Source organism: Patella vulgata, chromosome 8 (assembly GCF_932274485.2).
Source record: "Patella vulgata chromosome 8, xgPatVulg1.2, whole genome shotgun sequence".
Lineage (NCBI taxonomy): Eukaryota > Metazoa > Mollusca > Gastropoda > Patellidae > Patella > Patella vulgata.
In genome coordinates, this window is record NC_065886.2 from 34,837,434 (window position 1) to 34,856,555 (window position 19,122).

Sequence of the window (19,122 nt, forward strand, 5' to 3'; positions counted from 1 at the left end):
ATGGCGCTATTGCGTGTCGCATGTGCAGCTCAGTGGTTCTGTTGAGGCGATAACTTCTTCATCTGTGAACATACTCTTAAAGCATGTCAAGTGTCCATGACTATATATCATATTATGACAACCTGCATAGGTATTTGCATTTCAATATCCCCTACTTTTTTGAAGAGTATATAATAGGTGTATATTTTAAAAACTAAAATGTAATAAAAATAAACGTATAGGGTTTTTAATAAGGTTATTAATCTATATATAACTCCAATCATGTCCAATATTTGTGAAACATGATATTATATACTATAGACAGATTGCTCTAAATGAAAATCACCCACGTGTTCTAAAAAAAAACCAACTAAAAAAAAACAACGTTTGAAACACTTTCTTCTTAAATTAGTTTGACTACCAAAATAACGTAAGAAAGGGATATTATTTGAAGGTGTTTTAGAATTTCTAAATTAATATGTATATTAACAATAAGTACTGTAATTTTATATTACAGATACATTATGTTATTGTAATGTCATATTACAGATATGTTATTGTAATGTTATGTTATTACAGATATACTCTGTTATTGTAATGTTATATTACAGATATATTATGATACTGTAATGTTATATTACAGATATATTATGATATTGTAATGTATTGAAATGCTATATTATGTTATTGTAATGTTGTATTGTTATGTTATATTACAGATACAATATTATATTAGTGTAATATTACAGATATATCATGATAGTGTAATGTTATGTTACAGATATGTTATTATAATGTTGTTTTGTATTATATTTCAAGATGTTTTATATTATATTAGATATATATTATGATATTGCAATGCTATTTTACATATATATTGTGTTATTGTAATGTTATATTACAAATACATTATATTATGATATTGTAATGTTATGTTGCATTATATTACATATATTATGATATTGTATTGTTATATTGTATCATATGACAGATATAATATGATATTGTAATGTTATATGTTATATTGCATTATATTACAGATAAATTATGTATGGAACCAGAGCAGATCCATCTGAGTTTAGGTGATGATTATAGTAAGATGATAGTCATGTGGTCATCCCCTGTTAATACAACAAGTTGGGTTGAATATAGATCAATTAGCGATCAGATATCATATAAATCCTACAGTACAGTTCGGCAGCTGACCGTCGATGCTTACAACGCTTTGCCATTTATACACAAAGCTGTACTACAGGTAAGGCACACAACCTGTCAACTAAACAGAATAAATGAAATGAAATGGGGTTCAACGTCCTACTGTTCTACTACGACTGGGTGAATGAAGACAAGCATACGCCATACAGTGTGCTATGAGGGAAATTTTGCCCGGACAGTGGCGCCACGGCCTACTTTTATATCGAATTCCAACCGCCAAGGGATCTTTTATACACAAGCTAATGTGTACATGGGACCTCGGTTTTTCGTCTCATCCGAACGACTAGACAGCTGTCCTTGTAAGGCCTCTGTTCGGCACTACTGACAAGAGGGGAAACCACGCCGGAAAATCCCGACGAACTTTCCCGGTCAATACTGGGGTCGAATCCGCGACCTCCAGGCTAAACAGAATATATACACCGTTTAACATCCAATATCTCATTTTAAGATTGTCGACATGGCATCCATGGACATTTTCAGCTGGCCAAAGCTCAGCCAAATCATTTTTTTTTCATTGTCATGGTTCAGTTCCGTTCAGTATTAACAAAGATATGTGGAATTGAAATTTCATCGACCTGTGCTGCTCGCTGTGCAATAATCCCGCCGCCCTTTTGTTATCCACGAAAATGTAATGATAGACCTGTTTTAAATCCGATTAAAACCAAACCGGGACATTATCTAGCGTTGGTATTTTGATTTTGTTTTTATAATTAAATGTTAAATAATCAATTTGAGTTACATGTCGGTGTGGATTAAGCCGTTCGAAATTTGAACTTTTAGCGACAAATGTCAATGGCGCATTTAGAATCTCGTGAGGCTGGACATGTACAAGATAGGAATCGATACCACGCTACTTGACAGCAATTTTGATCTAAAGTGCGCCTAAGACCATTCTCTACCCCCACCCCCCGCCCACCCCCCGAACTTAGAAGAAGGCAGTGTTGCATTTAACTGAATATACATTATTATTTCTACCATGATATAACCATTTATCCAGAACGGACGTTAAACCCCATTTCATTTCATTTATAACCATTAATTGTGTTTTCTTTTTATTATTTTTTATCAGAATTTAGAAGAAGGCAGCGAATATAGATATTATATATCAACACGGTGTTTGAACAGAAACATCATCTCAAGTAACCAATATAACTTTACAACTATAAAGACTCAATATGTGAGTGTACATTTCAGATAATATATAATTCATTTAGTTTATGGGAAAGGGCTGGGTAACATAAATCATAGCATTTTGATTATCCAGTGGGGACCCACAAAAAAAAGAATAATGTCGTCTCAGTTTGACTGGCTACACACTTTAGCTCGGTTCCCCTCGGAAGCTCCTGGTTCGCTCGCCCGGTGATGGCAATCTAATTAAAATACAGATCTATATTTCGTTTCGTTTTTTTTTATACTTTCGATGGCCTACACTACATGGAGATCTGACCGGTTGTGGTAAAAGGTTGCGTCAGAGATCGTACGAACGGTTTTTGATCCTATCACCTCAGACATTGATTAATCACTCGGCGTTGATGTTTCGCCGTAACAGATGGTTTCTAGATCCTAGTGTAGGACAGACAAATAGAACGAAATTTTGAACTATAATAAACGAAACGAAATAGGATCTGTGTTTTAATCAGATTGTTTCATTTTATTTGTTTTCATACAGAACCTATTGTTCTTTAAATCAACAGAGGATTGAATTATTAACTTGCTTTAGGGTTGTTTTCATGCTGTCTATGATTTAAAACAACCCAACTCTTTGTGTATAGTGCTGTTATTTATTTATAATATTCCTTTATTACTTGTTTCTAAGTAGTACTGTATTGTATCATTGTGTATGCCTGCGGGGAATCAAATTCACGTCAATAGACTCAATGATAGACCTTATGATCTAGAATGCACGCGATAAAACATTAAAACATTCGGCCGCCAAACCCCATCTCAGTAGAGTATTTCACATAATTAACGAATTGCATTAAAGGAGGAGCCCACTGTATCTCATGAACCAACCAGAATGTGCCAAGATGACCAAAAAGGTTCTAGGGATTTTCCAGCCCCGTTTGCTCCAGTCTGGTTTTAAAAAAACATGGCCTATTTCATTTCGTTTTTTTTTTCAAAAATTTCGTTTTACTTGCCTTCACTACTCTATGATCTAGATGTGCTGTTATATAACCCGCGTTCTGGTTGATGTGAGGGATAATTAGTCAATGGAACGGTCTGTGGCTAGACATTCGCAGCAAAATGAAATGAAATAAAATAAAATGGGGTTTAACGTCCTTCTGTTCCGACTGGGTTGGTGGAGACGGCATCCGCAGCGAAGACAAAGCAAAAGTTGTATTTCCAAATACCCACTTAAACATCAATGATGATTGGTTAATCAAATGTCTGACGTCATAGGGTCAAAAGCTGCTCGTGTGACCCCTGACACGACCTCTCACTACAACTGGTCATATCTACATGTTGTTGAAGCCATCGAAAGTATAAAAAAAACGAAACGAAATATAAATCGGTATTTCAATCAGATTGGGTTTCCCCTTGTCAGTGGCACAGGAGGCTAGTTTGCAATGTGCCAGGGACGAAAAACCGAATTGACCTAATTTGTTGTCGAGTGGACGTTAACACCCCCATCTCTCTCTATATATATCTCTCTCTCCCTCTCTCTCCCATTACTCCTAGTTAACTCCACTTCCATTTCCTGTGGTATTACAGGTATCCCCCATGTCTGTGTTGGTATATGGTGATATGGGTGCACGTGTCGGTCTTGAAACTATAAGTAAACTACAAGAAGAGATAGAAACCAGTAAATATACGTGTATCTGGCATATAGGAGATCTAGCTTATGATTTATACACGGATGGGGGCGCGGTAAGTAGATTTGATTTTTTAATCTGCCCAACTGCGAGAGTGTTGTGATGGCCTAGTGGTCTAGATTGCCACGCTTCGACCTCTAGCTGGCGGACACCTCTGGCTTGCGGCTGTGGTTTCGATTCCTGGTGTGAGCGTATGTGGCTTAGAGATAGGGGGCGCCTTCTTAACCTCGTGGGTTAACTCCGGGTACTCCGGTTTCCTCCTGCGCTAAGATAATAATAATAAAAAAAGACCTGTCTGCGATATCACCTTCGGTGGAAGCGGACGTTAAACACTAAGAACAACAACAACGAGAGTGTAATCGTTCCGCGTAATTTACTATGGAGGACTGGATAACATAAATCATTGCATGCTAATTATCCAAGTAACATGCAAAAACGTAATGAAATGAAATGGGGTTTAGCGTCCTACTGTTCTGCACCAGTAAAGGTAGAGCTTGCTTCTTGATAAATCCACGGTTTTTCTTCCCTTATAGACTCGATGCGTCATTTATATTTTCACTAAAATATCAAATTTCCCACGGCTTAATACACGCTAAATATGTATTCAGTTTGATTATTTAAAATTTTAAAAATAAGAAAACAAAAATCAAAATATCAACGCTAGATAATCGCCCAGCTTGGATTCAATCTGACTTAAACTATACGAAGCAGTCAATAAAAGATAGTGGCGTCTTGTTATACTTCTAGCAACATAAATCTATGAAATTTCAATTTATCATAACTTTGTAAATACGCTATAATATAGGAGAAATGTTACCCAGTTAGTAGCGCTACTGCCTATACGTATTTCGAATTCCAGTAGACTGCCAATGGCTAGCTTGATCGGACATCCGTGAGTATTAAATCGATATGATAGTATTTAACCCAACGACATGATGAAACGTAACCATGAACTATTTTATAGATTTATTGATAATTGTACAATAATTGACTTAAATCAATCTCTCTCAGCTTGAGTTTATCGATTTAAAACACAGTATTTTTATATATCGATGTAAGGGTACGCGAACAGTTTCATACGTAACATTTAACTAAAAAGCCAGTTGAGCGAGTGTCGAAACAAACTATGTTAATTCAATAATTCGCTTGCGCGTCGCGATCTTTAGTACTGTGGCCATAAACACCTGTCATCATTCCAATAATTTTTGTGTTTTAAAACACTCTTTCATCTTCCTTTAGTCGTAAGGATGAGGGTTTGGGAGAGGCCTCGTTAGTGGAATAGCCTAAGGCCTCTTTTCACCTTAAATCTGACATTGTTATTACCAGGTGACTATAATATCGTATTTATTGATTTCAGATCGGTGATCAGTTCATGCGAGAAATACAAAATCTATCAGCTTATCTACCTTATATGACGTCTCCAGGAAATCATGGTAAGCTATCAACAGGAACCAGATCTTGAATGGAACCGACATTCGATGTTTTAATAACAAACAGTTCCAGAAATAATAACTTTGGTTTGTTGTAATAGGGTTAATTTTGGAAGGGCACCGACCACCTCAGTTTTAAAAATAACAGTACATATGTAAAATGATATGATTTTTTTCCGTACTGTTTTTGAACGTCCAGAAATTTAAACTTGGCTTTATTGTAATAGCGGGGACTATAACCCCAAGGAGATTTAAACTTAGCTTTATTGTAATAGCGGGGACTATAACCCCAAGGAGGCTTCTTTATGCACTTCTTTATGCACTCGAAACGACTTTCGAGTGATTTATATTAGGCCTAAAATCCGTAGTCAAGTTCGGAGCAACCGTGGTTATAATTCAGACACGTTCGACATCAACTATTCAGAAACTTCGACACGGGTGTGGACAAGAAAGGTACAAATTTCACCATCTTTATGTGCGTATTTCTATAAAGGCCGTACCACCTCATTTCGCATTTTGGGCATACGCAAAAGATTTGGTAATTTTGTGCTTCGAGAGTAGCCGAAGCTTCCTTTTTGTCCAACTTGAAACATATTATTTTTGTGGTCCTCCGATATTAACCCACCTACTTCTAGCGACAACTGGTCCACCTACTTCCAACGACCACTATTAAACCACCTATTTATAACGACCACCATTAAAGAAACTACTTATAAGGACCACTAGTAGTGCACTAGACATTTTAAATCTCCATATTGAAGTGTTGTAGTGATAATCGGCGAGCGTATTAAAATTTTATAAATATTTTGATTGAAGTTTGAAATGATTGTACTTAGAACGAACCAACGTTGTTAAATATTCATTACGCGTAGGCTGGGGAAGTTGGTCAACACGCGATATCGATAAATATAGGAGAGAGAGAGAGAGAGAGAGAGACGGGGTACCTGATGGAAACGGGGTAGCATAGGAAATTGGTGTCGGTATGCCATGCAGTGGGTGTGAAGTCGACAATAGTTTTATCCATTATAAGACACGTCTCGTAGTTGTCGGTTTCGGGAATATGAACACTACACAACCCTTTAACCTGTCGGATACCGGATATCGGTGTTATGAAGTCCGTGTGAGCAAGGTTTGTCCAAGTCGAAGAAGCATAATCCGTGTGATCGGTGCTGACTGGTCAAATCCTTAATGTGGGCAGAGTCGATGAAAAGATCAATTAAGCCAGGTCAGCGGTGTTTATACGCCCGCTCTTCATTACCCATTATATTTTAGCAGTTTTGATATTTCTACCCGACTAAATCTGATGCCATAAGTATATCCTTTTCTTTTACAGAACTCCATGGGGATTTCCTGCACTATGCTACTCGTTTTAGCACCCCTAATACTCGATGGCCTATTCCACTAGAACAAATGTATTATAGTTATGATATTGGACTAGTCCATTTTATTAGGTAAGTCCAATTCAACTACTGTTTTAAAAATCCATAGACGTGTGTTTATCTACCAGTATGTGATTCAAAAGATTAATGGAAATGACGCGTCTTGCACGACAAGAGTTTCGATGCATAAAGACATTCAATTATCAACGATTTTATTTATTTATTCTAATATAAACAAAACAAAACAACACACTATTCTTGTTATATTTCAGTTATTCGACAGAAGTATACTTTATCCATGATCAGAATTTTGTGTGCGACCAATATAATTGGTTACTACAAGATTTAATCCGAGCAAATCAAAATCGCTCTAAGCGTCCATGGATTGTTGCCATGGGACATCGACCAATGTACTGCTCTAACACAAACAGTGACGATTGCACCGGTTCATTTATGAGGGGCTGGGTGAGATATGGGTAAGTTTTCTATGCTATCCCCCACTGGTGCACCAGAGGCGGATCTACTATAAAACCAATAAAGTTTAATCACCAGGGTCCCTAATTCTAAAGGGGCGCCAGAAGCGATATAGTCCACCTTGCTTAATAGTTTTAGGCCCTATAATAACAGTTCACACCTCAACTCTAAAACACTGTAGGTCCACAACCGACTGTTGCAATACCGCGCCTTGTTTTTTACGCCCCATAACAGTTCAAGCCTCAAGGTCCAATAATGTAGGGCCGCAACTAACCGGTGCAAAACCGGGCCTTAAAGGCCCAATACCACTCTTGTTGTAACTGAATAATATGTCCCAATCTTTATTCTGGTCAACAAATTGCACTATTTTACAATATTCCAATTAATTGATGATACAAATTTCATTTTAACACACCTAATTTAGAAAATTGGAAAAATTCAACTAAATGATTTGAAAAGCCTGACGTAAAGCTTTTCAAATGTGACTTGGATTTAAAAATATTTTTGAACCCTCTGGACAAGTAAAATAGGATTTAATGGATAATTTACACAACAGGTAGGACACTAAGACATCTAGTACTTAGAATAAGGCTATTTTTTATTTTTTGGAGCTGTCAAGCCAGCAAGAGTGTTATTGTCCCTTTAATAGTCTGCAACATCTTACCCGTGGGATTTTTAAAGTACGATTCCACCACTAATTACCAATAAACCGTCAGTAGGTGGTTGCGTTGTTCAAGTTAGGCTCTGTTTTAAATTTAGGATAAATCGTTCAATCCACCAATGGCATAGAAGCATCTTAAAGGACAATGTTGGTGTCCACCAATTTTCACTTCACAATTCTGCATATCAACAGTAATATTGGATTGTGTTAATAAACAACGTTTCTATTATCCATGTAGGCGTGAGTTTTCTAAACCATTCAACATCTCTGCTATCTGATGGTCCACATAACTGATTATGGGCTAGTGTGAATATATGTCCAAAGCTAGACCTGAAATAGGCAGATTGAACGAATCCTCTCTCAAACTATCTTACTCTTATTAGGCCAGTTCTGGATAATTAGCATAATATATATTAAAATATAATATAGATTTATCTTTATGGATTAACAAATAAACTGTAAATACCGATTTATATCTATATAATATAGATTTATCTTTATGGATTAACAAATAAACTGTAAATACCGATTTATATCTTCGACGGTCACGTTAAAGATGTATTATGTATAATTTAGATATTAAAGAGCTTATCTTTCTTACTTTAATAATTCAAAAATATATAATGAAAAATGAATATATGGAAAGAAAAGTTTAGTCAAATTACTATTCTGTGCAAAGTTGTGAATGTCTGAAGTTTTGCCCAGAATAGCGTAGTCTTGAGTGACATTGCTACAATAATAAACACGGTCTTGATTGTCCATTTTAAGGTTAATGGATAAAATGGCGGGGATAGTCTGATCCACTTAAAATCAAAGCCCTACTCGGTGATCTAGTGGGGCTGAATATGAGCTTGTCAATTGAATAAATGTCTAAATAAAAATTTATATAACATTTGAAGCAGATAAAAGGCCTGAAATAGACCGATTTAGATCATCTTTAAATACTATATCTCATTGTTCAAGTCTGTATAACAACTGTGGTGAGCTAAGAAGACGTTCATTTGACCATATTCTGTATCGTTCACGATAGGTAACTCGGAGCTATATGACAATAGGCAGATGTCGCTTTTACATACTGCATCTTTAAATAGCTAATAATAAAATAGTGTAGGCCGGCTATAAAACTTAATGGATATTCATGGGTATGAGTAATGCCGAACTTTTAATAAGTAGCAAATATTTTGATTATATCTATGACAACAAACAGAGAGTCAACAATATCTGGAGTTTATTTGATTTTCACGTGAGTAATAACATGTTATATCTGTGTTATGTAATAAACCCTCTTCAACTGTCCTTCCAGGCTTGAAGATCTGTTCTATTCTCAGGGAGTTGACCTTATACTTCAAGGTCATGAGCATTCTTACGAACGATCTTGGCCGATGTACAAACGGCAACCCATAAATCTTGATTACAACAATCCACGTGCCCCGGTACACGTCATATCCGGTGCTGGTGGTTGTAATGAAGGGCGTGATAAAGAGCCAAGAATGGGAGGTAAGTAGATTGTTAATGTCAGTTTTGATTTATAATGTATTATAAATGGTGCACGTTGAAATAAAAGATAAAATCGTGCTTCGTCATACTTAAGTAGTTAGCATGTATATTTCATATCAATGGATGTTACTAGCGGGGAGCCGCGGTGGCTCAGTGGGTAGGACGTTCGCACGATCCAGGGGTCTGTTGAGAAAGTTCGTCGGGATATTACGATGTGTCTCCCCCTTGTCAGTGGTGCAGGACAAGGACCTGGAAATGGATAACGTATAATCGTTCGGATGGGAACAAAAACCGCGGCCGTAGCGCCGCTGTCCGGGTAAAACTTCCCACATAGCACACTACATGGCATATGCCCATCTTCATTAGCCCAGTCAGTGCAGAAAAGTGGGACGTAAAACCCGATTTCATTTTCATGAGATATAGTATTTAAGTGTCGGAGGGGGGACGGGATGTTAGTCCTCAAGTATCGTCTATCGTCTAGGGAGTCCTTAACAGTGGACCTGGAGAAAAAACACGAGATTGGACAGGCGATCCTACTCTTTGTCACAGTCGAGTGGAGAATTGACACCATGCCACTTGACTCAATGTTAGACCTTATGATTTCACGCGCACACGTTAAATCAATGTTAGACCACCCAACCCTCCGAAAGGGAATCTGTGCACGATGTTAGAAAGCTGATCCTAGGTACTGAATGACCCCAGGAAAATGACAACAAAGCTTAACTTATTTTAAAATTATGTAATCCACTCCGGAATGTGACATTTAAATTAAACCCAGTACATGTTTAAAATCTTCACAAAGGGTCACCGAACATGAATATTACAAAAACAACCTAGTTAGACCATATTATAAAACACTGTTTAGACCAGGATGTAATGATAGTCTGGCCAAAGGGTCAAATTTGTCACTAAAATATTTAATTAATACCTATTCACCACATTACTTCCACCACAGGTAACAGGATTATAAACCCTTCAAGGTTTTAAAACGAAGATTGTTTTTTATCTTACTGTACAGAATTTCTGTCATCTTTAGCCCGGGTTGTGCAGTAGATGTTAATGATATGCATTATGTAAGATTTAGTTAAATAGCTGACCGTTCTCGCTATAATACTTTAAAAATAGATAATGAAAAGGGAATGTGTTGAAAACCATAGGCGTGCAGGCTCGATGAACGTTAAGGAGGTGCAGAACCTGAAATTGCCGAAAACATTTCGGGTTACACATGGCGATGCTTGTCATCTGTGAGAGGCGAAGGAGCGGAGCTTAACTGCCCCAAACGCGTTTTCCTGCTGTTCCAGTCCGTGAATACAGCAAGTTCAGTGTGGTCGACTATAGCCTACTTTAGGTCATATTCCTGAAGCAATGGCCCGAGAAATTCCTCTCTGACCATTGCTGGATTGACTTCTGGGGCCCGTTTCACGAAATTTTAACTAAGATAAAATCCAAATTTTAGTAATTTGATTGGATAATATTAGACTTGATTGTAGTGCTTAGCCAATCAAAATTGAAGTATCTACTAAAATTTGGATTTTATCTTTAGTTAAAATTTCTGCCCGAAAAGTCAGCGCCCCTTAACCCCCATCCCCTGGATCGCACGCCTATGTTGAAAATTTCAATCAAATTAACTCATTCTCAAATAACACACTAGTTATGGATAACAATTACTGTGGTTTATTTCACTGCGACTTGTGAAATCTTGTTGAAACGTCGCAGTGAAATAAACCACAGTAATTGTTATCCATAAATAGTGTGTTATTTGATTATGTTCCAATTACTAAATGCCATTTAAAGAATATGTAAATGTGAAGATAAGTATATACGTACATACAACAGTGCTACCTTTTTAATGAGATGTAGCGACATTGACCTCATACCCAAAGGCCTCACAATTAACGGCTTGGGACAGTTGCTCATGCTTGCTGATTTTGCATCCCATTGGATGGTTCGCACTGCTCGTGTATATATATATATAGCCATTTTGTTTTCATTTTATTTATTTGTGTTATATGCTTGATAACGACTTGTGAAATCTTGTTGAAACGTCGCAGTGAAATAAACCACAGTAATTGTTATCCATAAATAGTGTGTTATTTGATTACTAAATGCCATTTAAAGAATAAATTAATTCATTATTCTTTGGAGTTACGATCGTTTGGAGAATAGTGTAATCCCGATTGGCATTGCTACCAGTGTTACGATATTAAACAAAGTCCCGCTTATCCATTTATTAATTAAATCGTTAACTAGCAATCGTTGATTGTCTGGTGAGGTGATTATTGGCTTGGCATTTGAATAGATGTCTAATTAAGGATTTGCATTACATTTGAGGTCAAACGAAATATCTACGTCGTAAATTAGGCAGATTTAGCTCTTACATAATGCATCTTTAAAGCCACATGTCCTTTTTTAACTAGCATCGTCAGATTATAGCTCTCTAAACTAGCCTATAATCGAAAATTATATTATAAAATCAGAAATATTTTATCATCATTTTTATTGCATGAGAGTGAAAGCCCATATTTACCAACTACCTCATGAATAATTTTTTCGACTTTGAAATAGAATGTAGCTGGTAAATATGTGAAAAATATTCCCGATTTTAATTTTATAATATACTTTATTTTCGATTAACTTATTTGGGCTTTTATACACAAACTGTACTTGATACTTTAGCAGTTTACTGTATTCAGGTCTGTCTATTACTTATTGATGGATTGGGTGGCCGAATGGTTAACACTTGCGCGTTTTCTCCCGGGTCCTCCCACTGTTGAAGACCCCTACGCGCAAGCGAATATCGTTGAAAAAAAAATTGAACCATATTATGTTAGTCCCGAAATGATCTAGTCTCTCTCTCTCTCTCTCTCTCGTACTTATTAGTATTACCTTCTGCCTAAAAGTACCGAATTGGAAATTTTCGCCTTATTGCACATTTGACAAATTTGCATTTAAAATTTGTTGCCGTCTGTCTGAAATGATCTTGGGTTGCATGGTTTCTATGCAAATCTTAAACACTATAAATAGGCGTATGCTCACCCATCGGGCAAGTTGTACAGTTGGATAAGGGAAGTACCAAATTCTAAAATACGTGGATATAACAAATTTTATTTGATTTCGCTCAAGTAAATCAGGAAACATATTTCTTATTTTTTTAGCGAATCCTTCAATCTCGTTCAAATTGACGCATTTTGGCAGTTGGCGGTTTTAGCAAACGAGCAAAACGAACCCACCGCTAAACCGGTATAATCGTGTTCATAGTAAGGTGTTTGTTTTGTCGTTTAATGTCATGGCAATGAGTTTGACCTGTACATGACGACCACGTGTCTTATATATGTAAAACATTGTTTATATAACTTTGTTTATATTCACCATTAAATAAAGATTTACAACACACCACTACTTCATATTTTATGATCAAGTATAGAGATAAATCCAGCGGAAAATTTTAGAAATGACCGCAGACAAAGAAGGTCTAATCCGTGATCATCGACATCGACTGTGATCTTAAACATACTAAAAGGGACAATAGCTCTATTCTTTCGAAAAATTAAATTAAACGAACATGGGTCTAAAGCTTGGCGCAGACGGTCAACTTTTCATCGCTTTTTGCTGCAATAGGCAACTACTGGCAACTCGAGTTCTCCCGTGTGCGCTGACTGGCAACGAGTACCGGAGAAAAACAAATATATTTTACCGGTCGTTTCTAAGTGAAAGGCCAGTTCACTGAGACAGCCATGTTTTTTTGCACGATCCGAATACTCGGCTGAGCTTTCATCATACAATACTGGCCGCTCAGCCCACATTTCCACCAACATGTCTTCCATCTCCACGGACCATGTTAATGTTGTTAGCTGTTCCATCTTGAAGTATCACATGACAGTTAACCAGTTGCTTGTTGCCTGTTGTCGCCTTCCGCCGCAGACGAGCAATTTTGAAGCAACAGATGAACAATTTCTCGGCCACGAGCGATTTTCTGTTGTCGAATATCAAACATGTTTGATATTTGGCAACGAAAAGCAACTCGGAGCAACAGCAGGCAACTATTGTTGCCCGTTGGCGCAGACGAGCGATTTTTTCTTTCAACGACCAGCGATTTCACTGTTGCAAGAAAGTTGCTCGAAAAGTTGCCCGTCTGCGCCTGGCTTTAATGCACACTATTAATATAATATGAATGAAAATAAAGTGATTTATATTCAATTTGTATACAAATTGTTGTAATTATGAATTATTTCAAATCAAATTGAATGACAGTCGTTTACGCTTGCTTTGTTAATTCTACAGGCTTTTTTATTATTTTTTTTATCGTTTGTCAATCAGCCATTACTAATTACGTCCTATTGTTTTGTATGATATGTTTTTCTTAAAACTTAAAGCTAGGTTTACAATATATATTTACTGATAAAACTTAAAGCTATATTTACACTATTTATTAACAATACGTAAACGACAACCCTTAAAGCTAGGTTTATGCTATCTATTTACTGACAACTTAAATCTTGGTTAACAGTATCTATTTACTGACAAAACTTAAATCTAGGTTGACAATATCTATTTACTGACAACACTTAAAGCTAGGTTTATACTATCTAATTACTGATAACACTTAAAGATACATTATGTAAGATTTAGATAAAGAACTAATCATTCTTGCCATAACAGTTCGAAAGTAGATGATGTAAAATCAATAATTTGAAAATTTCATTCAAATTACTCTATTGCAAGCGAAGTTATTAGCCTTTGAAGGTTTGACAGACGTGTGCAATAATTTTAACCACCGTACTGGTTGATCGAAGCTAAGTCTCGGTCCTCCATATTTGATTAAATCAAAGTATCGCTGAAACATTCTAATCTATTTAATATCGGAGAAATCTGATGCCATCGAGAGTTGATAAAGGCCTGGATCAGTTAATTAATGTCTAATTAATACTTTAGAAAACATTTCAGGCCTAAAGAAAGACCTGCAATAGGCAGATTTAGCTCTTGCATAATGCATGTTTAAAGCTAGGTTGAAACTATCTATTTACTGATAACACTTAAAGCTAGGTTTATTGCCATCTATTTACTGACAGAACTGAAATCTAGGTTCACAATATCTATTTAGTAATATTGTATACCTTTGAATTAGTGAACGCCAGTCATCTAACCGTTTTCATTTTTATACGCCCACATTTGCATGTGGACGTATTATGCCGTCGCCCCTGTCCGTCCGTTCACAATTTATTTGTGGACACTCTACAGGTCACAATTTTTATCCGATTTTGACGAAACTTGAAATATAGGTATATCCCGCAAAGATCTCGTTTCTGTTCGATAGTGGCATGTATCGGACCTTAACTTCATGGATAATGGCCCCTGATTGTACGAAAAATCACGTTTTTAGCTTGTGGACACTCTAGAGTTCACAATTTTTACCCGATTTTGATGAAACTTGAAATGCATGTTTATAACCTAAAGATCTTGGTTCCTTTCGATATTCGCGCATATCGGATCGTAACTTCCTGAATTATGGCCCCTGATTGTACGAAATATCGCATTAGAGGTCACAATTATTATCCGATTTAAAATAACGTTACACCATAATGACGGTTGAGTTCGAATTTCATGGAAGTCGGACTAAAATGGCCGCCCCTTGTACGCGAATAGTGGAAACATCTGGTATATTAAGGTTGTGGACCCTCTAGAGATCACAATTTTGGTCCGATTTTGATGAAACTTGGAATGCATGTTTATAACACAGCGATCTTGGGCCCTGTCGATATTCGCACATATCGGATAGTAACCTCCTGAATTATGGCCCTTGATTGTAGGAAAAATTGCTTTTTGTTTAGCTTGTACTCTATCCATCTCTTACAAAATGTGGGCGTATCTTGCCTGGCAGCCACTGGTCTTGTATTTTATTCAATGTTTCAAAATTTCTCAAAACGACATTACTTAGCAAGTTATATAAGATGCCGGCTATGACATCATCCGAGTAACCGTCAGCCATTCTTTATAAACACGTGTTCTTTCTATGATAATAAGCCTGCATGCCCTGTAAATCCGTGTCTGTGTGAATACAGAAAAGGATAGTCGTGTGGCTCTGATAACTCCCCTATAATGTCATATCCGATGTCTTTATTTGATAATTATAGACGTAATGATATATATACACCCACATTAACACGTGGACTTATATTATCGTCGCCCCTGTCTGTCTGGGCGTCAACTAATTTGTTTGTGAGTCCTCTTAAGGTCACAAGTTTTACTCCATTTTAAAAACCGTTCAAATATATCACCGTTACACCCTAATGACCCTAATCGGCAATCGGACCCTAATTTCCTGCGTTTTCTAACTTTTGGCCCCTCTATACTAAAAATAACAATTTTATCTGATTAAAAAAAAACTTTCAATATATCACCGTTACCCCGTAATGAATGGTGAGTTCAAATTTCGTAAAAATCGGACCGAAACTGCAAGACAAAATGGCCACTCCTTGTGGTTAGCGCATGCGCGTTGTATCATAAAGCCTGTCATTGAGTCAACCTGGCATGGTTTCGATTCCCCGGTTGTACAGGACAAGGAGTAGGGTCGCCTGTCCAACCTCGTGGGTTTTCTGCGGGTCCCCCGGTTTCCTCCCAAGCGCATTATTGAAATAAAATTTAACCATATGCTGGTCCCGAAATGACCTAGTTTGTGTCGAGTGGACGTTAACCCATTTCTCTCTCCTTTCCTAACTTCGTGGATTATGGCCCCTGATCGTACGATAGATCGCTTTTCTTTTTAGCTCGTTCTCTGTTCGTCTCTTGCAAAATCTGTGCGTATCTTGCATGGCATGGTTTGTTATTTGGTGATGTGTAATTTTGAAGTCATTTTAGATAATTAATCAAATATAAGACACAACAGGCGTTCGACTTTAAAAGGCATCCGTCTTCATTAGCCCAGTCGGAGCCGAACAGTAAAACGTTTTTAAACCCCATTCCATTTCATTAATAAGGTAGATGTTCGATCTCAATCAGTATCATTTCCCGATATGAAAACATCATAGTGTATAATTATCGACATGAAGCCTGGGGTATATTATAGTTCTCGATTATCAAGCTAATCTTCGTCCTCATTCAATGTCTACGTCATCTAGATGAATCAACTAGAATAGCTCAACTAACTGTCTCATTATATTATCATTAAAACAGATCAAGAGCTATTCTGGTGTCTGATCAATAACTCTTTTATTTTTATAAAACATCTCGCTCATTATAGTAGATACGAAATGAAATGAAGACGGGCGTTAAACTCTCTCTATCCCCCCACCCACCCATCGATACGGAATAACAACTTATGGTGCGAGAAGTGGTGAGAGGTTTTAGAACAATATGTGCCCACTCTACTCCGTGCACAATATGTGTATAGCATTGTCGCCAGTAGATTCGATTGCCAAAATAACTTTTGAAACATTTCACTGGCATTTCTGTCGCCGAGTTGTTTCTCTCCACACTGAAGCAGTTAGCTCCCTTTAAAGGGTGTATAACCCTATTCTAAGGAACATTATAATTTATATTCATTTTTTTATATTTTATTGTAATTTCTAATCTATTAATCTGTGGGTGAAACGTCAGTAGCGAATGTTCAGTATTTATTTCTGATTCTAATGTTATAATTAAAATCGGGGGGGGGGGGATGGTCGAATGTTTAGCTGTATCATAAGGCCTGTCATTGAGTCAACTGGCGTGGTTTCGAATCCCCGGTTGTACGTGACAAGGAGTAGGGTCGCCTGTCCAACCTCGTGGGTTTTCTCCGGGTCCTCCGGTTTCCTCCCATCGCTAAAGACCCCTACGCGCAAGCGAATTATTGAAATAAAATTGAACCATATGGTGGTCCCGAAATGACCTAGTTTGTGTCGAATGGACGTTAAACCACTCTCTCTCTCTCTCTCTCTCTCTCTCTCTCTCTAATTAAAATCGATCTTTTAGTTAATGTCTGATGCTCTCTATATTTTCAGAATCCTGGTCAGCGTTTATCGATAATTCCAAGACACACGATAATTCTTACGGTAAGCTCCATGTACACAACACAAGTCATTTACACTGGCAACAAATCGCTGTTACTTCCGGTCAGGTGTTAGATAGTATCTGGCTGGTCCAGCGGGCCCACGGGCCTTTTGATACAAGTGTAGACTGTGACCTTAATAGACATGGAAGTCATAAAGTGTGTCGATGTCCAATGGTATTTCATTTTGAGACTTGTATAATTGCGTCTTCTGTTGTGTTGATTGTGATTGTGGTTACTATAGTAACGCTGTGTTGTTATTGTAAGTTTAAGAAGAGAAAAACAAATTTAAAGAAAGAATACATGCTAGCCAAGCAGGAAGCTGATTATTTAGACGATGATTTGGAAAATCTGATAGTTTAGGTCATATCACAGTCACGCCATAGAGGATCAATGAACATTAAATTGAAATCATATCACAGTCACGCCAAACAAACAACACCAATGGTATAAATGATGAAACGAACTAAGAAAGGGGGGGACGTCAACTCGACACAGCTGGGTCATTTCGGGACTAACACAGGGTTAAATTTTATTTCAATAATCCTGTTGCGCGTAGGGGTCTTTAGCACGATATTGGACAGACGACTCTACTCCTTGTCACGTACAAATGTGGGATTAAATTAAAGACAGGCCGTATGATCACTAGTGGAGGGTTGGGTGGTTGGGTGGCCGAATAGCTTAACGCGTCAAGTGAGGAGGTTTCGATTCCCCGCTTGTACGTGACAACAAGGAGTAGGGTCGCTTGTCCAACCCCTGGGTCGCCCGGTTTCCTCTCACAGCAAGCATATTATTGAAATAAAATTGAACCATATTTTAGTTTCGATTGTACTGTACCCCCCCCCCCCCCCATACACACACATACACCATCACCACCACATCCTACCCCATTACCGCCATACCACACGTAACATAATGTCATACAGACCAAATAGTATTTACTTGCCCTGTGTAACAACGCAGTTCGCACACACCAATGCCCTACTGTAATGCCCCCCCCCCACCACCACCTACCCCATTACCGCCATACCACATGTAACATAATGTCATACAGACCAAATAGTATTTTCTTACCCTGTGTAACCACGCGGTTTGCACACCCCAATGTCCTACTGTAATGCCCCCCCCCCTCCCCCCAACACACACACACACACACACCGCATCCTACCCCATCACCGCCATACCACATGTAACATAATGTCATACAGACCAAATAGTATTTTTTTACCCTGTGTAACCACGCGGTTCGCACACTCAAAGCCCTACTGTAATGCCCCCCCACACACACACCCGTCACACCCTACGCCATACCACATGTAACATAATGCCATATACAGACCAAATAGTATTTTCTTACCCTGTGTAACCACGCGGTTCGCACACTCCAATGCTCTACTGTAATGCCCCACACACCCACACACACCACACCCTACCCATCACCGCCATACCACATGTAACATAATGTCATACAGACCAAATAGTATTTACTTACCCTGTGTAACAACGCAGTTCGCACACTCCAATGCCCTACTGTCAGGCCCGTAGCCAGCTTGCTAGCTTCGGAGGGGCAGTGGAAGTTTTTAGGGGGGGGGGGGGCATACCTGGCACAGTCTACAGTAGGTATTTTAGAGCTATGGCTATGGTCGGCAAT

At 37.7% G+C, this 19,122-nt stretch overlaps 1 protein-coding gene across 1 annotated transcript; it reads left to right on the forward strand.

Annotated features, from left to right (window-relative positions):
• The first annotated feature begins 1,041 nt into the window (after window positions 1-1,041).
• LOC126829364 (acid phosphatase type 7) lies at window positions 1,042-18,129 on the forward strand. The gene is made up of 8 exons (XM_050559179.2): window positions 1,042-1,234; window positions 2,264-2,371; window positions 3,907-4,062; window positions 5,365-5,440; window positions 6,771-6,888; window positions 7,089-7,292; window positions 9,255-9,448; window positions 17,425-18,129. Exons 1-8 carry the CDS (start codon window positions 1,079-1,081, stop codon window positions 17,832-17,834), a joined length of 1,422 nt encoding a protein of 473 aa, XP_050415136.2. The 5' UTR covers window positions 1,042-1,078; the 3' UTR covers window positions 17,835-18,129.
• Window positions 18,130-19,122: the final 993 nt, after the last annotated feature.